The sequence below is a fragment of the Apodemus sylvaticus genome, chromosome 1 (assembly GCF_947179515.1).
Source record: "Apodemus sylvaticus chromosome 1, mApoSyl1.1, whole genome shotgun sequence".
Lineage (NCBI taxonomy): Eukaryota > Metazoa > Chordata > Mammalia > Rodentia > Muridae > Apodemus > Apodemus sylvaticus.
In genome coordinates, this window is record NC_067472.1 from 52,226,171 (window position 1) to 52,251,176 (window position 25,006).

At 40.1% G+C, this 25,006-nt stretch overlaps 1 protein-coding gene across 1 annotated transcript; it reads left to right on the plus strand.

Annotated features, from left to right (window-relative positions):
- The first annotated feature begins 2,461 nt into the window (after positions 1-2,461).
- On the plus strand, positions 2,462-23,225 carry LOC127670215 (uncharacterized). Its single transcript, XM_052164942.1, has 6 exons — positions 2,462-2,521; positions 5,571-5,714; positions 7,687-7,740; positions 13,594-13,713; positions 16,980-17,104; positions 23,066-23,225. Exons 1-6 carry the CDS (start codon positions 2,462-2,464, stop codon positions 23,223-23,225), a joined length of 663 nt encoding a protein of 220 aa, XP_052020902.1.
- The last annotated feature ends 1,781 nt before the right edge of the window (positions 23,226-25,006 follow it).

Here is a 25,006-nt window from a genome sequence, read left to right on the forward strand (position 1 = left end):
CTATACTCTTGCACTGAGTCTTTCCAGAGCCAGGGGCCACTCCTCCATTCTTTTTGGACATCATTTAATTTGTGGATTATGTCCTGGGTATTCAAAGTTTCTAGGCTAATATCCACTTATCAGTGAGTGCATACCATGATTGATCTTTTGAGACTGGGTTACCTCACTTAGTATAATGTTCTCCAGCTCCATCCATTTGTCTAAGAATTTCATGAATTCATTGTTTCTAATGGCTGAATAGTACTCCATTGTGTAAATATACCACATTTTTTGTATCCATTCCTCCATTGAAGGACACCTAGGTTCTTTCCAGCTTCTGGCTACTACAAATAGGGCTGCTATGAACATAGTTGAGCATGTGTCCTTATTACATGCTGAAGAATCCTCTGGATATGGGACCTCATAAAACTACAAAGTTTCTGTAAGGCAAAGGACACCGTCAAAAGGACAAAACGTCAACCAACAGACTGGGAAAGGATCTTCACCAACCCTAAATCCGACAGAGGGCTAATATCTAATATATACAAAGAACTCAAGAAAGCAGAACCCAGAGAACCAAATAACCCCATTAAAAAGTGGGGTACAGAGCTAAACAAAGAATTTTCACATGAAGAACTTCGGAGAGCTGAGAAACACCTTAAGAAATGTTCAACATCATTAATAATTAGGGAAATGCAAATCAAAACAACCCTGAGATTTCACCTCACACCACTCAGAAGGGCTAAGGTCAAAAACTCAGGAGACAGCAGGTGTTGGCGAGGATGTGGAGAAAGAGGAACACTCCTCCACTGCTGGTGGGATTGCAAGATAGTGCAACCACTTTGGAAATCAGTCTGGCAGTTCCTCAGAAAACTGGGCATGTCACTTCCTGAGAACCCTGTTATACCACTACTGGGAACCCCTATTTTCTAAGTGTTAGTCTTGCTTTCCACATTCTCCTGACAATGTGTTCTCCCATATGTCATCCTTCCATATGGCCTAGAATGTTAGTACAAGAGTGTTACTCAGTTTTGTTATTTCAATGTCAGAAAAACAATCATTTCTTGTTTTACTTACTAGAGTTTTACTCAATGCTGGTGGTAGACGAGGGGCTGTCTCTCTATTTCCTCTTTCTAGTATCCACATTTATAAAAAACAACAGCAAAATTTCAAGATGTAATATCCTCACAGCAAAGAGACATGAGCAAAACAGATAACAGAAACTTCCAATGTTGAAAAATAAAAAAAGCTTTGGCCCAAGAATAACATGTCATTCTCAGTCAAATCATGTCATACTATCCACACATTATTAGTGAGTTAGAGAAATATGCTCCTCCCATGTAGTGAAGAAATGTTCTACAAGTCACATAGTATAAAGTCCTCTGGTATGGAAATGAGAAAGGCTAGCTGGGTATAATAATGAAGTTGTTTGCCCCCAACAAAGGGAAATCGAGGGGAGGAGTGGAAATGGGTTGGGTGGAGGGGCATATACATGGAGGCAGAGGGTGGGAGGAGGGGTTGGTGTTGTTGGGGAGGGGGGAAATCTGGAAAGGTTTTACCATTGGCAATGTAAATGAAGACAATATTCAATAAAAAAAAGAAGTTGTTTGCAGCTACCCTCTGAACCATCACCTACTCATAAGCTCTTCAAAAGCTACTAGCCTCATCCTTAGCAATATCATTAATGCAAATACAACACACTGCCTTCCTTTTGCTCTACTTTCATTAGGCAGCATGGAAGCTCTGCTACTTCTTGTTCAAGAGGCAAGTCAAGAAAAGAGACTGTTATCTTCATACTAAATACAGTTGACTGTAAATGGAACACCCACTGGCTTAATTAGAATTAGCTGTCTATTTGTTGTATGACAGTGATAGCATATTCTTAAGAGAGAGAAAGCAATCAGTCAAGAACCCAGTAACCCAGTGGACTTATGAGAGCAAGCAGTGTCTAGAAAAGTAAAGACAATGAAGGTGGAATAACTATATTAAAAATATCTACTGTGAGCTGACAGGTGGTTAAGTAGCTAACAACACTTGCTGCTCTTAGGTAAGACCTAAATTGAGTTGTCAGCACCCACATCCAGGAATTCTAACACCCTATTCTCACCTTCTGAAGTCACACATACACACACACACACACACACACACACACACACACACACACACACACACATGCACACACACACAGACACACACTTTTTTGTTTTTTTAATTTTCAAAATTATCGACTCTATCTCAGGCCACAGTGAAGTAATAATCTGAAAGATAGGCCTTGGTTTTTTCCAGAAAACAATTAAACACATAATAGAAATCAGTGTCATTTGATTTAAGTTTTTAAAAAAAAATAAAGCTATTTTCAAGTAATTATGTGGTAGTCAAATGGAACTTCCAGTTTAAATGTCTTCCTCAAAAATAATTAGCATTTTTTCCTGTATCTCTTTACAGAAAAGAAGCCCATTCATCCTCTATTATCTAAGTCAAGATGTCAACCAAGGAAGTATCAGCAATTTATATCTTGAGGGAAGAGACAAATGCAATGGGAGTAAGTACTAAGCATATGTTGATTAATAAATAGTGTTACTTTTTAGTAATAAAAAATGTAAAAACATTGATGGTATTTACAATGAGCTCCTTGGGGTTAAAATACGGATAAATGTGTTTTGAAGTGAAGACAATTAGACCAGAGCTAATTGGCCACACAGAACATGTATTTACATACCATTCCTGGATTCTTCAACATTATCCAAGTCTACCCTGGTCTTAAGAAACATACGCTGAGGTTAGAATTGTTGAAGATTTTTATTTTCTGCCTTCACTGGTAATCCTTGTTTGAAATGGTTTGAAGCAATGTTTGTAGATAATAAAAGAAGGCATATGGTGATCTCAAATACAAAGCCAAAAGAGGCTGTTTAAATTCTGAGGTCTCATGGTGTCAACATGGTCTCCTACACTCACCTCTGGGTCCCTCTTAGTGCTCTTCAACTTTAGAATGCCATACTTATACATAAGACTCATCCACATTTATGGGTCCTTGAACAACATTTGGGTCCAAACCAACAGCATTAAAACTTACACCAATATCCAACCTCTCTACTTAGCCAGATCTCCCACATCCTCCTCCAGAATCCAGCCCTGTGCCTCTATCTGACACTCCCTATCCATATGCCTTCCCCAGTCCACCAGTTGTAGCTTGAGACCAGCACCCTGACTGAGTCCCTGCCTATGCAGCAGTCAATCTCTACTGCTCTGCCAAAACTTACCCCACCTACCCCCAATCCACAGGTCTCTCCAACACCACATCCAAACTTTCCACACATAGATCCACACCTACACTCAAGGCTTAGACTAGAAGGCACTTCCTGTATACCAGCCCATTCTCCTAAATCCCCCTGACTCCATTCTCCCCAAAGACATTTTCAACCTCAGGACCCAACCTGTCCACACATCCTCTCTTCTGTCCCAACCTGCTCTACCAGTATCAGACTTAAAGCTAACAAAAGAAGCTCTCATGCCCAGATCTCATCACAAACATACAAATAGGAAAGATCAATCCATAGCTTCTCTCCAAAATCTATCAGACCTGTAGACACGTCTGACACCATAAAAAAAAAAAAACTTTCAAATTATAGACAAAGATGCAGGGAAAGAATCTCAAGTCAATGGCATAGACCAGAGGAGGGGGAAAGGAGGAGGGACATGATGTAATTATAATCTCAAAAATAAAAGAAATGGAGGGGAGAAAGAGGGTCAAAAATTTGGAAGGAGTGGATTCTGAAACAAGGAAGTACAGTTTTTACCTTGCCTTCTTGAAAAGCAACCCGAAAGGCTGATAGATAGGAGCATATGCTGTAGCAGATGGAGACTGCCATAAATCCAGCTACTGTGCGTGCTGCATCATCCCTGTACTGGTGGATCCAGCCATTCCAGCAGTATTTGAAATGACGGGGGTGGGTTTTTTTTCCTGAAGCCTCTAGCAGACACTTACTAATTTATTGCAGCATTTTATGGAGCAAAATCTTGCCATTCTCTGAATCTAACTGCTGTCCTTTTGAGAAACACTTGGCCTTCTACTGCACCTAAATACAAACTCCACATTTAAGCATGGTCCACCAATTTACTTCACAACCTAAGTTGTTCATGGTGTGTCTTGACCCATCAAGACACATTTCTTTTCACAGTAACAGAAAAAGTAATTAAGACACTAGGGAAGCATAATTTGAAATAAATATATAAAAATAAGCAAAAGAAAATTGAAGATACTTGCATCTCATGTCAGTACTCAACAAAGGCCATTCTCTCTCTGTACAGAAAGATTTTAGCAATCAAGTAGATAGGATATGCACTCAGGCTGTGCATAACTGCCTTGTTTTCTTTTTATACTATTGCTGTAGGGGGAAAACACCATAATAAAAACCAATTTGGGGAAGAGTTGGTTTGGCTTGTAGGCTACAGTTCATCAACTGTAGAAGACAAGGAAGGGAATCTTGAGGCAGGGTCTGAAGCAGAGGCCATGGAGGAATGCTGCTTGCTAGCTTGTTCTTTACAGCATGTTCAACCTACTTTCTTATATACCCCAGGACCAGCTTCTCAGAGATGGTGCCGCCACATCAATCACAAATGAAGAAAATGCCCCCACAAACTGCCACCCATGCCACTGTGTTGGCAACATTTTCTCCGCTGAAGGTGCCTCTTCCCATATGACTTCAGCTTCTATCAACTTGACAAAAAACTAACCAGCACAATAACCAATCCGCCTCTACCTCCATCTTTGTCATAGTCAATAGATTTTTAACTATGTTTTGGACTTCACAAATACTACTTTTTTTTCTTTTAAATAAGGCTTAGACTTGTTCGTTCTCCAGTGGCAAAAAAATCAAGGCTGGATAAGGTAACAAGGGAAAACTTGTTCAAGTTCCCAAAACTTGAAGTACAAGGCCCAAATAAGAGGGGAAGAGGGAAAGAAGGAGAGGTCAAAAGTTCCTAGTTGGTTTTATCAGTGAAGAACAAGAGATAAGTCTTCTGATTATAATCTGCCTTTTTAAAAAAAATCCATAGAAAGGATAGCAGGGCTCAGAAAGACACTTCCAGGTCCCCATAGCCATTAGCTCTCCTTTATCCAAGGCATCCTTCTGAAAAAGACATATCAATAGGCCTCTGCTATTCGATTAACTAGAAGCACCTACAAAATCAAAATATTTGTCCCTCAAGGCTGTTGTTAAATAAAAACATTCTTGTTCAAGCAAAGAAGACCCAAACCACTCTACTCCATCTGTCTCAACCTTGGTTCCTCCCTGACATGTAACTCTTTGAATATTCAGAGGTAGTGAACACTCTTCATCCTAAAGCAGATGCTTTAGTAGGATGGTAGAACAGGGTGGAGTGGTGTCTGGGGGTCTCCATTATTATATCAGTATCCTGAAGAGACTAGAACTAGCATCTTGTTTCTTGTTGATTAGTCTTTTCTGGAGAGCTTGATGAATACACTAATGTACAGAGCAAACTGAATACGTTCAAGACTTCTCCGATACCCAGACTGAAACCATCTTTAGTAGAGTCACCTTGAATAACACTGGCTCACTTTCTTCTCACAGGCTGCACAAATAATGCTTGGCCTAATCCACAGTGCACTGGGGATTCTCTGGCTCTCTTTGTACCGTCTAGAAGAAAAGAAGCACAGTATCGGTTTTAAGCTCATGTTAACTAGCATCTGTTACCTGTTTGCGTCTGGAACATTGGTGAGTGAACTGTGGTCATTACTGATTTCTATTGATTTAATTCTAATTGATCAAGTAGAGCATTCTGTGGTCAACAGTTTACTAGGCTCAATCACTTGACTTACAGTGTTCATTTGAGCACTTTTGTGTGTACTGCCTGTTTTGATTAGGACCTCAAGAGGCTGGGATGTGACAGTAGAAAAGATTTCAAACGAGTATTACTAAGAAGGCTCTTAAAGATTATGGCTGTGTACATAGCCTTTCTTTTCAGGGTGAAAACTCAAAAGCAAGAGTTTAGTGTCTAGGGAAATAGAGGCAATTTTTGAAGAAGTGACATATGGGGGGGGGAAGGGAGAAGCTGGGGCGGGGGGGAGGGGCAAAAGGAATGGGGAGAAATTAAACAGAAATTCCTAAAGTAAATATTCTAATACTTTCATGGGTATATTTATCAAAATGTTCACCAGGAGCATTCCCAATTAAAAGTAATTATACTTGAGGAGGCCCAAAGCCATGACTCCCTGCTAGCTAGTTTAGTTCACAGACGCACTCAATCCAAAAGAAATTTGTTAATCATTGGTCACTTATTTAGAAGTCATGTGACCTGGGACACACCTGACTTCCCTTTGACAGAGTGTCTTGAGAAGCAGAAAGCTTAATATAAGGATGAATTTCTTCACAGAGAACGGGTCTCAATAAATACTCTTCCACTTTCGTGCTCTTCTCTACCAAGATGGAGCTCGAAAAGAGCAGAGGTCTCAGTGGAGCCAGTCCCTGAGCTTTGTGGAACAAAGCTTTCCGAGACATAGTCGTCATGTCACTAAGGCAGCGGTCTGTCATTCACTTGATTGACAGGCATTTTTTCAGCGGCTTTACCTCTGAAGGCACTGCAAAGCTGACAACTTTCTGGGAAGAGGTGTGTGTAGTAAAGAGCCACTACTTAAACTGGAATGATACATGAGTCTCCAATTGCAAAGTGTCTAGAAAGAGCCCTACGCCCAAGATGTAAACAGGATCCTTATGGAAGAAATTAACCACGAATCATATTCACTGGTGTGTCCATCCCACATCATGCATATCCCAGTGGTACTTTAAGCTTGTTTTACCTCATCAACACAGTGTTGCCACGAGGATCAAATGCAGTAGTTTTTCACTTCCTGCTTTATAAATGAGAAAATAGTATAAATGTCTGAAGAGTTTAAGTAACTCTGACAGACTATCCCACAATAAAACAGCAGAGTTTTCTGTAAACCAAGGTAAGGTGTCTCTGCTTTCATAGCAGACTGCGTCCTCCTGGACTGAGACATTCTCAATCTCCTTCTTAGGAAATTTAGGTCATCTCCTGAGAGTTCTGCAGGCAAATGGAAGACATACCATGGGAAGAAAAGTTAATGCAAAATAACCACAAATAACCATACTTTCAGCTAGCTCCCAGTAGGTCACAGACATCACAGTGATTGAGGAAATGGCTATAAAAATAAAATAATAAAATAAAATAAAGCCATTTGATTTTCAGATCAAATGCATTCTGAAACTATTTTGTAGTGATCTTTTTCCCCTAAGATATTTTGAGGGATTCCTGTGGATGAGAGCTGCCATACCAGCCATCTCCTCTTTAATACTTCGGGTCATTAACTTGCTAACTGAACATCAAAGCATGGCCAATGATCCACTATTTGTCCCTCATAAAATTACTGAGAAATTCCTGAGTCCCATCACCTACATGTTGATCGCATGAATGACCACCAACTTCTAAAGATCTTTTCATCTCTCTAACAGGAAAAAAAAAAGTAGAACCACTGTTTTTAGGGAATCCCTTAGAACCAAGGTAGTTTTTTGTTTGTTTGTTTGTTTGTTTTTTTTCATTTCAATACCACTTTCTTCCTAAAACTCCGGGATAGTCTAGACGTCAGAATGACAGTAGCATTAGAAAGAGAATCTGTTGAGGGGATGGATCAAACAGTGTGAGTGTTTCAATACAAATTTCTTCCCACAGTTCATCAGCTCAGGAGCCAGCAGTATAACCCAGGGTAGTTCTTCAACATGTCAGGTACGTGGGAAAGTTGAACATAACCCCAAAGACAGAAATGTTTCGTGACACAAAGAGGAAGAACTATTGATGATTTGAGACTTTGCGGGGAGGGTGAGAAAACTTCCAAACACTTAGAAAAAAAATCACTGAATTTTTCTAAACACAGTCACATACAAACACCCACCTCAGTGTGAGTTTTTTGTGGAATGTGGGGAAAGGTGTGCTGAATGGGCAGATAAGGAGAGAGATGTGACAGCTTCCATAGAACGAATCTTGTCATGGCCTCTCAGCATCTAAAGGGGGATATTAATCACAAAATGAAGCTCTTGAGACTGAGGAAGAAAGTTATGAAAGTTTGATGGTGTTTAGCCAGTGCCTTAGGTGGGTTTCTATTGCTGTGATGAAACACCATGACCAAATGCAGCATGGAGAGGAAATGGTTTATTTCACCTTATACTACTGAGGTCACACTCCATCATTGGAAGGACTCAAGGCAAGAACCTAGGGGCAGGAACTGAAGCAGAGACCATGGAATGATGCTGACAACTGGCTTGTCTCTTGTGCTTTTCTCAGCCCACTTCCTTATACAACCCAGGACCACCTGCTCAGGGGTGGAGCTACATCTGGTCCCACCCACCCACATCAATCATTAATCAAGAGAACGCCCTACAGACTTGCCTACAGAAAATCTGATGGGGGCATTTTTTTCACTTGAGGTTCTTTCTCACAGTTAACTCCAACTGGTGTCAAGTTGACAAAGAAAAGTGGGGAGGAGAGAGGACTCGACATACTCGACATATGACTGTTGTTTAGAGAGAGAGAGAGAGAGAGAGAGAGAGAGAGAGAGAGAGAGAGAGAATAACCCGTGGAAAGAAAGCTATCTCCTGCAGGTCTGTGGAATGTCACCAGAATACAAAGAAAAGAAGAACCAATCAGAACACCTCCAGTGAGGCACAGTGCCCTGCCCACTTAGAACTTCCCTGCCCACTTTTGCCCACCCCTCATGATTAGTTCCAACTCAGGAAGCTCACATGCACGGATTCTGGTTTGGAAGGCTCCCGTGTTAGCTGTGTGATCCTGAGCAAAGTACTTTACTGTGCTTGACGTTAACCTAAGCAAACAGAGAACACTAGCAAGGTAAAAACTTTGTTCAAATGCCTGTGATCCCAGCACTTGGGAGCAGATCTCTGTGAGTTCGAGGCCACCCTAGTCTACAGACCAAGTTCCAGAACAGCCAGAGCTTCCCAGAGAAACTCTAAAACAAACTTTACTCTCTATTTCAGATAACAATTTATATTTTTTCCCCAAAGACCAGTGGCATAGAGACTGTTTTGCTGAGGAGTTTGCCAACTGTGATTGTGGGGAATCAGAGTTTGGCTTCCTTGCCTTTTTAACTTTTACCATCACCTAAGCAGCCACTGTTAACATCATATCCCTTCCTAGTCTGAGTTTTAAGCTCATAACCCCAAAGTATTGGCAAGGATGTGTACACAGAGCTAAACATCTGGCCTTGCTCTTCCAGAGCAATAGCCCAGTTGGCCTCAAAACCTTGGCAACCCTCTAGAGATTTGCTAGTTCCTGACTCAGTGCGGGTTCATATTCAGTTTCTGTTTCTGTGTGAAGTCTGATTTTGTTGTGCCACAGCCTTGGTAGCAGGTAGGAGTAAATATGGCCCCTTGGGTGGTTTTCAAAAAATTCACCAAGCATGTTGTTTCTTTTTCCTGAAGCATGGAGGTGTGGAGAGTCTAACTGTAATTTCCAAGCCACAGTCTGCAGCCTTTGGTAAACCTAACATCTCTGCTAGTCTCCCTTCCCCTCCATACTACCTCAAGGAGCAAAGCCTGAGTTTCTTTTCTTTTCTTTTTTTTTTTATTTTTTTTCCCATTTTGACCTAAGGTTCCTGATACAATTTATTAAGAATTGCTGGTGAATGGATGTACAGTCTGAGAATGTAAAGTAGATATGACTGAATTTTATGTTAAAGTTTAGATTTGTGATTCTTGTGAGATTCTTTTTTTAACTATTTTTATTTTCTATATTCTTTGTTTACATTCCAAATGATTTCCCCTTTCCCAGATCCCCCCTCCCCATATGTCCCATAAACCTTCTTCTCTCCGTCCATTCTTCAGTCACCTCCCTCCTTTTTCTCTGTCCTTATATTCCCCTCCAATGGTAGGTCAATCCTTTCCAGGATCAGGACCCTCTCCATACTTCATGGGAGTCATTTGTTATGTGATTTGTGCCATGGGTATTCAGAGCTTCTGGGCTAATTAATATCCACTTATCAGAGATTGCATTCCATGTATATTCTTTTGTGATTGGGTTACCTCACTAAGGATATTTTCCAGATCAAACCATTTGCCTAAAAATTGTGTGAATTCATTGTTTCTAATTGCTGAGTAGTATTCCATTGTGTAAATATACCACATTTCCTGTATCCATTCCTCCTTTGAGGGACATCTGGGTTCTTTCCAGCTTCTGGCTATTATAAATAAGGCTGCTGTGAACATAATGGAGCATGTGTCTTTATTGCATGCCGGGGAATCCTTTGGGTATATGCCCAGGAGAGGTATAGCAGGGTCCTCCGGAAGTGTCATGTCCAGTTTTCTGAGGAACCGCCAGACTGATTTCCAAAGTGGTTGTACCATCTTACAGCCCCACCAGCAGTGGAGGAGTGTTCCTCTTTCTCCACATCCTTGCCAACACCTGCTGTCTCCTGAGTTTTTGACCTTAGCCATTCTGACTGGTGTAAGGTGAAATCTCAGGGTTGTTTTGATTTGCATTTCCCTAATGATTAATGGTTAGGGAGCACTTCTTAAGGTGCCTCTCAGCCATCTGAATTTCTTCAGGTGAAAAATCTTTGTTTAGATCTGTACCCCATTTTTAATAGGGTTATTTGGTTCCCTGGGGTCTAACTTCTTGAGTTCTTTGTATATATTGGATATTAGCCCTCTGTCAGATGTAGGGTTGGTGAATATCCTTTCCCAATTTGATGGTTGCCGTTTTGTCCTTTTAACAATGTCCTTTGCCTTACAGAAACTTTGTAATCTTATGAGGTCCCATTTGTCAATTCTTGATCTTAGAGCATAAGCTATTGGTGTTCTGTTCAGGAAATTTTACCCTGTGCCCATGTCCTCAAGGGTCTTCCCCAGTTTCTTTTCTATTAGTTTCAGTGTGTCTGGTTTTACATGGAGGTCCTTGATCCACTTGGAGTGAAGTTTAGTACATGGAGATAAGAATGGATCAATTCGCATTCTTCTGCATGCTGACCTCCAATTGAACCAGCACTATTTGTTAAAAAGGCTATCTTTTTTCCACTGGATGTTTTCGGCTCCTTTGACGAAGATCAAGTGACCATAGGTGTGTGGATTCATTTGTGGATCTTCAATTCTATTCCATTGATCCACTTGTCTGTCACTGTGCCAATACCACGCAGTTTTTAACACTATTGCTCTGTAGTACTGCTTGAAGTTAGGGATACTGATTCCCCCACAATTTCTTTTGTTGTTGAGAATAGTTTTAGCTACCCTGGGTTTTTTGTTTTCCAGATGAATTTGAGAATTGCTTTTTCTAACTCTGTGAAGAACTGAGTTGGGATTTTATGGGGATTGCGTTGAATCTGTAGATTGCTTTTGGCAAGATGGCCATTTTAACTATATTAATCCCGCCAATCCACTAGCATGGCAGATTTTTCCATTTCCTGAGGTCTTCTTTGATTTCCTTCTTCGGAGACCTGAAGTTCTTGTCATATAGATCTTTCACTTGTTTGGTTAGAGTCACACCAAGATACTTTATATTGTTTGTGGCTATTGTGAAGGGTGTCATTTCCCTAACTTCTTTCTCAGCCTGCTTATCCTTTGAGTATAGGAAGGCAACTGATTTGCTTGAGTTGATTTTATAACTAGCCACTTTGCTGAAGTTGTTTATCAGCTGTAGGAGTTCTCTGGTGGAGGTTTTCAGGTCACTTAAGTAGACTATCATGTCATATGCAAATAGTGATAATTTGATTTCTTCCTTTCCAATTTGTATCCCCTTGACCTCCTTATGTTGTCTAATTGCTCTTTTCTATGCAAAGCCACCCTGGTCCCGTCTCTGGAAGCAGCTGGCATCGTTCCAGTGTTTTTATATTTACATAAATCCTGCTTTTTATAAATGATCTTCTTAGTTGAAGGAGTAAAGAAATATAATAGATGCCTGGTAGGATTTAGATATGGTTTGGTTTGACTTTTTGAGGCAGGGTTTTTCTGCATAGCTATGGCTGTCCTGAAACTCTCTTTATAGACCAGGATGGCCTCTAACTCAGAGATCTGCCTGCCTCTGCCTCCCCAGTGCTGGGGTTAAAGATCTGCTCTGGCACACCTGATAGGATTTAGATTCTTAATCCTTCAAAAAATACTTCTTTGGGCGAGCCATGGCCACCCATGGATTGAACAGAGGGATTCCCTCCTGGTTTTCATAGCAGCTTAAAGAGGTTTTCTTCACTAAAAATTAAACTAATGAAGAGGGCACTAAGGAGATGACTTGGTGGCTTGTTAAAGCCTTTTCTAAACTAACATGAGAGCAGAATTCAGGTATCTGAAACACATATAAAGGTCACCTGCCGTTATATCCCCAGAAGACAGTGGAACCCCAAAACAAGCTGGATAGTAAGACTAACCAGATCAGTGGATCGCTGGGAGACTGCCTCAATGAATAAGATGGACCTCAGGCCTTCTCATGCACACATTCATGCAAATGACATGCATGCACACACACACACATACACACACGCATACACATACTTGTTTATGCGAACATGAAAATGGGAGAAGAAATAAACTAGTGAAGAAGGTCTTTACAATAGGAAGAGGACTTTCTGCTATACAACCTGAAGTTCCTGTGTCCCTTTAAGTCCTTTGCTTTGATTTGCTGTTGTTAAGTCACTCCTTCTTCCCATGACCACAAGCACATCCTCCTGGAAAGCATGCAACCATCTCTCACACATGTATAAAAAGTACATGCAACTCTTTCAGCTCCTTCTCAAGGGGACACCTTCCTTCTTAGCTCATACAGTGTCCTTCAGGCCACTTCAAAGAGTCTGGTGGCTTTTCAAAGGAAGCTGGGAACCACTAGAAGTGGCACAAATAAGCCTGACAATTCCTAAAGTTGAAACCTGTTGATATCATGGTATTTATTAAATTTCACTACATAACAATAATATAATTTTTCTCCCTCATTATCATTACTCTAAGCTTCTTTTCCTGTGTATGAAGGTGGTTTGTCTGCATGTATGTCTGTGCATTATGTGTGTACAGTGTCTTCAGAAGAAGGCACCAGATCCCCTGGCACTGGAGTTACAGACAGTTGTGAGCTGCTGTGTGGGTGCTGAGAAATGGTCTTGGATCCTCTGGAAGAGCAGCCAATGCTTTTAACCACTGAGTCATCTATCCAGTCCTTGTTGTAACCTCCTGATGCTTAGCATAGTACAGACGCTGTATAGTGATATCCCAAGGAGTACATGTACTGTGAAATGTGTTGTGAAATAAAAAGGTTTTATGCTACTGACTTCTAGACAAATTTGGAGTGAAGTCTTGATAGCCACACTTAATATACACTTGCCAAAAGTCAGATTTTACAAGGTTTTTTTCCCCCCCGGACAAGAGAGGTAGGGAGATAGCTAAGAGGGTAGAATGGTCATTGTACAATCATGAAGACCTGAACTGAAATTCCCAGAACTAATTCAAGCCAGACACAGTACCATACCTGCAATCCCACTATGTCTAGGGTGAGATGAAAGACAGAGAATCCCCCATGTGTACACACATTGTAAATAGTGCTCTAAATCTGTTTATTCTATCCATGACTTCTTTTTATTTTCTTAATCTATTGCAGCGTATGTTAGCAATTATAACAAACACCTTAAGTATCTTCGTGACTCTATTTGGTTCAATGCTATTTGGATATGAATTTCCAATTTTTGAATCAATAGGAATTGACTACATTTGGTCAAATGTAAGTACCAATTTTAGTAATAACTCAATAATAGTGTTAGATAGAACTGAAAAAATTATTATAAATGGCACACAATAAAATTGCTCTAAAATACATATGAATAAAAGAACACTAATTTGGAAATTGCCACAAAATGCTAGAAGTCATATAATTGTCGGGAAGGGCCACAGAACTTGCTGAAGTAGATATCCAAAGTTGTTATTATGGTATTATAATAAAATCACATAGTTTTTACACAAAGAAAACTTCACCAGCTTGTAGCAGAAAGAGTTGAACTAGAGGAAACATTATGTATACATCCAGACCCCCCCCCAAAAAATCAGTTTTTGAGAATTTCATACATGAGTACAGTAATATTTATCTCATTCTGTGCCCATCTCTTATTATAGTCCCTCCTCTCCTCTCCTTTCTTTTAGCTTCATGACCTCTCTCCTAAAAGCATTATTGTTTACAAACTATTGAGTCCATTCAGTGTTGCTCATGCATTTGTGTTTAGGGCCGACCACTTGACATTGGGTAACCTACCAGGGGTATACCCCCAAGAAAACTGATTTTCCCTCCCTCAGCATTGGTCACCTGTTGGGAGTTGGACTTGTGAAATGTCCTCCATATGCACTGCATGTCGTGTTGCATTGTCATTTTGCTGATCTGTTTAGGCAACTGTGTCACTGAGATTTCATGGGTGCAGCTTCCCTGTCGTCTCTAGGAGATACTGTCTCACAGCAGGGCTTTACTCCTCTGGTTCCTACAGCATGTTTATAGGATGAGGTCATGTTAGTCAGTTTGGTAAAAGTGAAACTTAAATAGTATCAACTCAATGGGATATCTATTTCAAAGAAAATTTAAGTAGCCGCATAGTCTTGTTATGTAAAAAAGTAAGTCAGCGATAAATACATAAACATAAAATTATAAAAACCACTGTTTAAAGTTACATATTAACTACATAAAGAAAAAACTAGGAAATGAAGAGAAGGAAGCTTACGAATTTCGATTTGTAAAATATTTTCATTTTCAATGCAGTGTCCCAGCATCCCAGAGGGCTAGGAGGGTGGAGCCACTGTCCAGAGGGCAAAGAACTTCCCTGGAGACAAGACACTGAGGAGGATTATTTTTAGGCCTTTAAATCTACCAAAATGTAGCTCCACTGGGCTGTGGGTATGAATAGGCCCTGGGAGCTGCTCCTCCTTTTTTAATTTCCCACTTTGGGAGTATAGCCTGTCTGCTCCATTTTGGGTCTTGGCCATGAATTACTTCTTTCTGGCTTCATGAGTCCACGGGGACAGAGAAATTTTGGTCCCTACTAAACCATAGTATAAGTCTTTCCTACAATTGATTTCAAGAAGAATTTAGAGTTTCTTGATTGTATGATATTTAGGAAGATTTTGGACTCAGAATTGGAGCTGTAATAACTTAAAATTGGAAAAGATGTTGAGATGAGGTAAATATGTTTTGCGCATGGAAAGGACATCAATTTGGAGGGTTTAGAAGCAAAATTATAGGTTAAATTATGGTTTTTTTAAATATGTGCAAATGTGACTTTTTTATTAATGGATTAATTAAAGATATAATTAGTTAAGTTAAAGTAAGGTCACTCTTGAGAAGGGCTTCTATGGAGAGACCATATTACTGGTACTCTCATAAGAAGGAAGGTTGATGTCTGAGGAAGATGGCCTTGCAAATATAAAGACATGAAATAGTGCTGCTATAATTCAAGGGCCTTTCCAAATTTGAAGAGGGAAGTACCCTCCTTCAGAGCAACTAGAAGGAACATGGTCCCACCAACACATTGATTTGTAACTATGAGACAGTTAATTCTGTTTCAGAAATCTTTCATGTTATGGTACTTACCACAACATCCTTGGGGAGCATGTAGAGGAGGCCAGTGAAGTACTGTCTGCTTCTCTGCTGCTTTATTCCAATTGAGATTAGACACAAGAATGAAAATAACTGTGAAAAAATGCAAAAAATGTCAGTTTCGTGGTTGATGATCACCTTTGAAATCCTTGTTAATGAGTTTGGTAACACTGACTGTCAGGGTTCGTATGGTTGCAATGAAACGCCATGGCCAAGGCAACTAGGGAAGAAAGGGGTTTATTTAGCTTTTCCACATCACAGTCCATCATCAAAAGAAGTCAGAACAGAAACTCAATCATGGCAATAACCTAGAAACAGGAGCTCAGACCATGGAGGAGCGCTGCTTATTGGTTTGTTCCCCATGGCTTGCTCAGTCTGCTTTCTTATAGAACCCAGGACCACCTACCTACCCAGGGGTGACCCATCCACAATGGACTGGGACCTCCCACACCAATTACTAGTTAAGAACATTTCATACAGACTTGCCTACAGCCTGATCTTATAGAAGTATTTTCTTAGTTGAAGCTTCCTTCTCTCTAATAATTCTAGCTTTTGTCAAGTTGACATAAACTAACCAGCACACTGATCTTCCTGGATTAAATCCATCTACCTATTTAAAATATACTGTAAACTAGCCAGACAAGTATCAGCTATTGAAGTACTGGATATTCTAAACACAATTCATTCTGGTGGGGGAGCCCTAAAAAATCTGGCTGTCTATCAGAATGCCCCATTCCACTGGTAAAGTCTCGCTCTTCCCATCAGCTAAGAAAGAATAACTTCACTTCATGCAGCCTGCACGCCCTCTGCACACATACTGCAGCTGTGTAGTTCAGTTTTCTTGCAGGACTCCTAACAGCAGGAGCATGGGCTGTCTCTGACTCTGTTGCCTGACCTGGGACCCTTTCCTCCTATTGGGCTGCCTTGTCCTCCAACCTTAACAGAAGAGATGCGCCTGGTCTCACTACAACTTGATATGCCAAAGCTGGCTGATATCCACGGAGGCCAGCCCTTTTCTGAAGAGAAAATGGGAGGAGTAAAAGGAATGAGGGGATGGGGAGAGACTATGGAGGAGAGGAGGGAGGAGAAATTGCAGTCAGGACATAGATAAATTCTATAAAACTGTTTTAAAAGGGGGTCTGAGAAAAATGAGGCAAGCTATGCACCTCTTTGCTTTCTCTCCTTTCCAGACACTTCATGTGTAAAGCAGAAGTAAAAGTTGAGAAGCTGTTAACAGAATTGAAGTGTTTAGCAAGATGTTCACTTCATAAACAAGGAAGCAACTAACTTGAAATAATCATAGTTGTTTGGAACTGTAAAGGATAAACGGTGCATTCCGACCCAGAAATGCTTTTCTTGCACAGTTTTCAAATGATTTGTTCTACATGCCAAATATCTCTTTTCTCTTTCAGATGGCTGGCATGATGCTTCTACAAATTTCCGTCATATGTACCATCTCAGAGCTGGTTGTTGCAATCGTAGTGCTCCACTGGTTCATAACATCAAATATGATTAGAATGCCTTCAGCAGAACGTGAGTAGTAGAGACCAGAGAGATGGGCTAGAGGGCAAGTCACCTGCTGTACAAACATGGTCACCTAAATTCCAGTCCCAACACTCATGTGGAAAGAGATGGATATGGTAGCAGGTGTCTGTGACAGAGAGAGCTAGTCAGCCAGTCTAACAGAAACATCAAGTGTCAACTTCAATGAGAAACACTGTAAAAATAAATGAATAGACCAATAGAGTATAGAGCAACACCCCAACATCAACCTCTGGCCACTACAAGAGCCTGAAAAGAAAGAAAAACCCCAACAAAGACTGGGAATTTTATTAGATTAAAAAAAATCTATACCAAATCATTAGCCCACTTTGCCACATTACCTTAAATACATAGCTTTGAACCAAAACATTCTGAGATAAGTAATTAAATTGCAAAGTGCATTCCAAAAATGGGGAAAAATAAGTCAGCTAATTTTTTTCTAAGTCTAGACCCTATACTTAAACATGAGATGTTTTATTCAGCTAAAACAAGTAGGTGTTAAAGTAGATTGATTCTCAATTTGTTTGAAGGACTTCCATATTGATTTCTATAGTGTCTGTACAGGTTTGCAATCCATCAGCAGTGGAGGAGAGTTTCCCTTGCTCCACATCCTCTCCAGCATGAACTGTCACTTGAGGATGTAGCTTGGTTTTCTTGCAGGACTCCTAACAGTAGGGCATTGGCTGTCTCTGACTCTGTTGCCTGACTCTGGGACCCTTGAGTCCAAACCCCTACTGTCCAACCTTGATAAAAGGGGATGCACCTAGTCTTAGTAAACTTGATATGCCAAAGCTGGTTGATATCCAAAATATCTTAGAAAGCTGCTCTTTTCTAAAGAAAAAAGGAGAGGGAATAGATCTGGGAGAGAGAGAAATAGGGGGGACTAGGAGGAGTGGAGGGAAGGGAAATTCTGATTGGAGTATATTGGATAAGAGAAGAATATATTTTCAATTTTTTTATTCGGTATATTCTTTATTTACATTTCAAATGATTTCCCCTTTTCTGTCTCCCCACTCCCCGAAAGTCCCATAAGCCCTCTTCCCTCCCCCTGTTCCCCCATCTACTCCTTCCCACTTCCCTGTTCTGGTATTCCCCTATACTGCTGCACTGAGTCTTTCCAGCACCAGGGGCCACTCCTCCATTCTTGGACATCATTTAACATGTGGATTAAGTCTTGGGTATTCAAAGTTTCTAGGCTAATATCCACTTATCGGTGAGTGCATACCATGATTGATCTTTTGAGAGTGGGTTACCTCACTTAGTATGATGTTCTCCAGCTCCATCCATTTGTCTAAAAAACCCAGGATAGCTAAAACTATTCTCAATAGTAAAAGAACTTCAGGGGGATTCAGTATCCCAGACCTCAAACTTTACTACAGAGCAATAGTGATAAAAACTGCATGGTATTGGTACAATGTCAGGCAAGCAGATCAATGGAATAGGATTGAAGACCCAGAAATGAACCCACACACCTATGGTCACTTGATCTTCGACAAAGGAGCTGAAAGCATCCAGTGGGAAAAAAAAGATAGCCTTTTCAACAAATGGTGCTGGTTCAATTGGAGGTCAGCATGCAGAAGAATGTGAATTGATCCATTCTGATCACCTTGTACTAAGCTCAACTCCAAATGGATCAAGGACCTCCACATAAAACTTGACACACTGAAACTAATAGAAAAGAAACTGGGGAAGACCCTTGAGGACATGGGGAAAAGTTCCTGACTAAAACATCAATAGCTTATGCTCTAAGATCAAGAATAGACAAATGGGACATCATAAAATTACAAAGTTTCTGTAAGGCAAAGGACACTGTCAAAAGGACAAAATGTCAACCAACAGACTGGGAAAGGATCTTCACCAACCCTAAATCTGACAGAGGGCTAATATCTAATATATACAAAGAACTCAAGAAGGTAGAACCAAGAGAACTAAATAACTCCATTAAAAAATGGGGTACAGAGCTAAACAAAGAATTTTCACATGAAGAACTTCAGAGGACTGAGAAGCACCTTAAGAAATGTTCAACATCATTAATCATTAGGAAAATGCAAATCAAAACAACCCTGAGATTTCACCTCACACCAGTCAGAATGGCTAAGGTCAAAAACTCAGGAGATAGCAAGTGTTGGTGAGGATGTGGAGAAAGAGGAACACTCCTCCACTGCTGGTGGGATTGCAAGATGGTGCAACCACTTTGGAAATCAGTCTGGCGATTCCTCAGAAAACTGGGCATGACACTTCTGGAGGACCCTGCTATACCACTCCTGGGCATATACCCAGAGGATTCCCCGGCATGCAATAAGGACACATGCTCCACTATGTTCATAGCAGCCTTATTTATAATATCCAGAAGCTGGAAAGAACCCAAGTGTCCCTCAACGGAGGAATGGATACAAAAAAATGTGGTATATTTACACAATGGAGTACTATTCAGCCATTAGAAACAATGAATTAATGAAATTCTTATATTTTCAATTTTAAAAAAGAACAAAAATAATTTTTTTCAAAAAAATCTAAAAGCATAGCAGCACTAACCTAAAATAAACTGAAACTCTTTAAAAAATCAGAATCCCAGAGCAGAAAACTACAACAGCAAAATTGAAATTTTTAACACAATAATTCAAAAGAAGATGGGAGCTGGAAGAAGAAACACCAACTTGAAGATAGGTCAGTTTCAATTATCATCAGTAGCACAGAGTAAGAGCAAATGCAGAAAATCAACAGCATACTTGACACCTGGGAAACACCACTGGGAGTGCCAACATGTGCACTATGGGCGTCACAGAAGGAGTAGAGGGGGGGAAGAAAAAGGGAAGAAGAAATTTTAAAGAACTTTTAGAACATGTGTAGCTGTAAATAGCATATTTTTAAGTCTCAAATCAAAACCCCAACTTTCTGCTGTCAAAAAAAGTAGAAAATGACTTTTAAAACTAAGCTTAATGTGAGAAATGAAAATATTTAATAGCCTGAAGTAAAAATAAATGTATACACACCATACAATCAGTACGTATCAATAAGAAAAAGAGAACAAAGGAAAACAAAAGTGTGTTCTCTTTTTAAAAAAAATAATAATAATAAACCAACAAACTTTTAGCTATATGGACAAAAGGAAAGGGGAAATAAAGTTTAATTTGTCAAATTATGAATAAACACAATATTAAAGAAATAAAAACACTGAAGCACTTCTGTTGGGAACAATGGCATGCCAACAAGTGAGAAAGTTGTTCTCGTTTGCCTCCTGTTGTGATAAAACACTGACCAGTTTGATGACTAAGTAATCTTTCAAATGGTTCTGAGACAGCTTGAGAGTGAAACTAATAAGCCCCTACCCCACACAAGCTCCACAAGTTAACTATAAATGCACAAAGACCTCAGCTTAAGAGTTAACACTGTGAAACTCTTAGAAGAAACTCTAGGCATAATTCTTTGTAACCTAGGTTAGGTAGTGATACATTGGATACCACATCAAAAGCACAAAGAACATTTCGTGGATAAATTGATTGGCCAAGGAAAGAATACAACAAAGAAATCTGATGAATATAGTTACAAAAACCCTCACTACCAGCAACAAAAATATCTACCAAAGCAGAAGTTAGAGGAATGTCTCAGCAGTTAAGAGCAGTCACCTGTGAAGACCCAGTTTCCCCCACACTGGCCACATACAGCAGCTCCCAACCACCTGTAACTCTCCAACATCCTATTCTGGCCTCTCTGAGCAATGCATACACATGGTGAATAGACAGCCAAGCTGGCACACACACACACACATGCAAATAAAAATAAATTAAACTTTTAAATTCTTTAATTACCAAATCAAATCTAGTAACATTTTTAAAAGTTCATACATCATGACTAAGTAGGAGTTACCCTAAGAACTCAAAGTTAGTCAGCTTATAAAAATTAATCAATGTTCTATACTGCATTATTAGGTAAAAAGAGAAACATAATCACTAAAACTGGTAGGTTGTGTACACAGATTGTTATCGTGGTAGTTTAAATATCTGTTCAGCTTACCTAATATTTTTCAAAATGAATCATTAGTCTCAAAAATAACTACATTCTTGTAGCCTAAAATTCTGCCTGGGAGCAGAGAGATGACTGTTCCTAGGATTCTGATGTCTACTCTATGAAAACAAATTGCTGAAATGAAGCTGAGCTGTAAATAGAGACCAGGTCCTGAGAGCATTTAACTAAGTTATTAAAGAATGCTTACTTTAGACTATGGATGCCAAAGGGCCCTTGAAGGATTTTAACAGCAATGTACATCAGTCAAACTTTGTTTGTACTATAATTGCATTGGTTAGAATACTTTCTATAGCAAATTATAGGTGCCCACCCCTAACTCAAATTTCTCATCCAATCAGGAAAGACTGCATCTGTTACAATGAAAGTTCCAAAGTTAGGAAGACGTTAGGCATGATGGGTACTAGACTTCCTTTTGTCCCCCCTCTCTGCTATCTGCATCTGTATCCTAAGACTGTTTCAGCTCACAATCTCAAGATGGCTCAGGGAACATAACTCCTGGTCACGTGCCTCAGAAACTGGTTCTTCTTCCTCTGAAGGAACAGGAAACCTCTCTCTCCCTCTCACGGACGCCCCTGCCTCCAGCTCTGAACTAAATAATAGCAAAAAGGACTAGATTGGCATAAGACAAATTACAGTGGCAGGGTGATTTTGAGGGAACCCACCTGCCTCCAGGACACTCCAGAAGGAGAAGAGAAAGAGAAACCAGAAAAGAGAACAAGGCATGAGACAGTGATAGTAACTAAGCAATCCAAGTGATGTGTATCTAAACTTAAACATTGCAGAATGCCGAAAGAAAAAGGAGTTTGAAAGTCAAAAGGTTTATATGCATTGTGTATATTAGTTTTATAATCAATTTTCTTAGGTAACAGGAACTATAAATTGCTCAGCCTTTATTTATAGTTTCCATATCACTCAAGAGTTATGGAACATAGTTTTGGATACATAACCTTAATTCCAGTAGATTGAGAGATGATTTCTTAAGTACTCATCTTTTCAGGGGGACTTTTGTGTGCTCTTACTTATCAAAATATTCTTTAATACATTTAAAGGACAAATGAAACAAAGCTTTAAAGTGTTGCACAGGAAAACAATAATCACATGCCACTTAGGATATGCTCTAGTCTCAATTTCTTTTTCTTTGAAAAAATTCCTGCCCCAAAGAAACTTAAGGGAGAAATGGGTTTACTTGGCTTATAATTAGAGGATAGAATCCATTATTGTGGGGAACTCAAGGCAGGAATTTAAAGCACAAGGTCTACAGTCAAAAGCAGAGAGAGAAAGCATGGACTTTTGTGTTCTTGCTGATCTCAACCAGCTTGCTTGACTCTAATACAGTTCAAGGCCTGGCCCATGAAATGGTGCCACCCAAATTCATGGTGGGTATTCCCGCCACAATTAGTAATCAGTACAGCCCTCCACAGACAAAGCAATCTGATCTAGATAATTTCTCAACTGAAAGTCTCTTCCAGGTGAGACTAGGTTGAATCAAGTTAACAGTTAGGACTAGCCAGCATAGGATGCCTGCATAGCATCCAAGACCCCTGATTCTGATAGAATCACCAGAATATAGCAGAAGGTTAAAGTCCTTTGGAAAAGTGCAGTACTTGAGGGTAGTGTGTTTGCTGCAATTCACAGAAACTTGTTGGGTAGATACGATGCATACATGTATACTTCCAGCACTCAGAAGGATAAGATAGAAGGATCGTCCATTCCAGGGAAACTTGAGATACATAGTAAGATTCTATCCAAAAACAAACCAATCAAGTAAGTAAGTAAGCAGTACCCCTTAAGTCATAGGACACAGTAAGGTGGTCTTTCCAGAGTGGAAGTTGCCCGAGCTCTAGGCTTTTACATTTAAGTGGTTATTATTTAGTCTAGTTCTGATTTGATGACTAAGAGCAAGCCTTTTATCCTCAAGACAATACTAAAGACCAATTTTCTTTCAACTTTTCCTAGGTTCCTCCCATACAGAACTACCTCCACCACCTTCAAAACCTCCATCTGTACTTGAGGTGGAAAATGTCTCTGAAGAATCCCTTCCAAAGCAAATAGAAGATGAAGAAAAGCTAATAGAAGCTGAAGAAGACTAACTGAAGAACCCTGCAGGGTTTGTCTTGGTTTTTTTTTTTTTTTTTACAAGATGCTGTACTCCAATGATGTCCTTGCCAGTTCTCACTTTCTCCTAGTTCAGTAATAAAGAATGCAGTCTGGCTCTTTCCTCACTGTCTTAGTCCATGCTCTATTGCTGTGAAGAGACATCATGACCACAGCAGCTCTCGTAAAGGAAAGCATTTAATTGGGGCTTACTTACAATTTCGGAGGTTTTATCCATTGTCATCACAGTGAGAAACATGGCAGCAGCGTGCCAGCAGACAAGGTGTTAGAGAAGGAGCTGAGAGTTCTACATTGAGTTACAAGCAACAGGAAGAGAGCAGCAGGGCCTTGCTTAGGCTTTTGAAACCTCAAAGCTCACCACCCCTCCCCCCAGAGACACACTTCCTTCAACAAGACCACACCTCCTAATCCTTTCAAATAGTGCCACTCCCCAAGAACTCAAATATATGAGGGGACATTCTTATTCAAACATCCACACCCACTGTAGATGACCACTTCTCTACCCCTAAGATTGGGGGCCTGACAGGAAGTCAAGGTGACTGCTCATTTTTATCTGTTTGTGGAAAACATTATAAACAAAGGAATCCTTTCATCACAAAAGAGGGAAATAGCAGCTTTGGAGGAGACATAGTGCTGCTGTACTGAAAGCAAGACTCTAAGTTACTCTACACTACTGCTATCTTGAAGAGTGGTCTCCTGCCCATAGGGTAGAAAAGAGGGCTACATGATAGTTTGTCTCTGAAAGAGCTTAGCATAGCTCCTATCTAACTCATAGCAATTCATAAGCAGGCTATCATTTGTTAGCTCTCATTATCGTAACCATGGTGATTCAGGAGGCCAAAAGGAATGGTTCCCACTTCCCAATACTGGTGACCAGAGCCCATCTCTGAAAGCCAAAAGTGAGATCACTTTTAATATATTTTTTCTTAAGCCATAAAAAAGCTTCCTAAATGCTCTCTGTGACACATTGTGATGCATTTGTGTCCCTCAATAGGAAGAAAACCGATGTTGACATTTTAGTGTCCAGCACCTCAAAATACGACTTTATTTAGAAATAAAGTCTGGGGCCAGAAAAATGGCTCAGCAGATCAAGGTTCCTGATGCCAATTCTGGCTATCTAAATTTGATCCTTAGGACCCACAGGGCAAAATGAGAGAATTCTTATAAGTTGTCCCCTGACCTCTCCATGTGTACAGTAGCATGCATATTAATATACAAACAATAAATAATTTTTGTTTGTTTTTGAGACAAAGTCTCACTGTGTAATCCTAGCTGGCCTAGAACATAATATGTAGAACAGGCCTGCTTATATTCACAGTGATCCACCTGCTTCCACCCTTCGAACACTGGGATTAGAGGTGTGTGCCTACATGCCCAGCAAATAATTTTAATAGAAATATAGTCTTTATGGAGGAAATGAAGTCAAATTTCTGTAAGGGTGGGGCCTAATCCAGTATAGCTGATCCTCTTATAAAAGTGAGGATCTGAACAGAGTCAGGTAATCAGAGAAGAGAGGTGATTAAATGAAATGAAATGAATGAATTTATGAAATGAAATGAATGAAAAGGCGAGGACCTGTGGAAAAGAAGACTGGAGTGAGGCATCTATTAGTCAAATGCCAAGATCAAAAGAAAACCATCAGTTATAGAAAGGGGTCTTATTACGGGCGGCGGCGGCGGCGGTAGCAGTGGCTGCTCCAGCTGAAGGGCCATCAGCGGTGGAACCAAGGCGACACAGGGTCCAGTTAGGCCCTGCG

What these genes read in the sequence shown, in the direction of transcription:
- LOC127670215 (XM_052164942.1), top strand. Translation starts at nt 2,462, where the DNA reads ATGTCAACCAAGGAAGTATCAGCAATTTATATCTTGAGGGAAGAGACA. An exon ending in TGTTTGCGTCTGGAACATTG is followed by an intron (nt 5,715 to 7,686) that starts GTGAGTGAACTG and finishes TTCTTCCCACAG; the next exon opens with TTCATCAGCTCAGGAGCCAG. An exon ending in ATGCCTTCAGCAGAACGTGA is followed by an intron (nt 17,105 to 23,065) that starts GTAGTAGAGACC and finishes ACAATACTAAAG; the next exon opens with ACCAATTTTCTTTCAACTTT.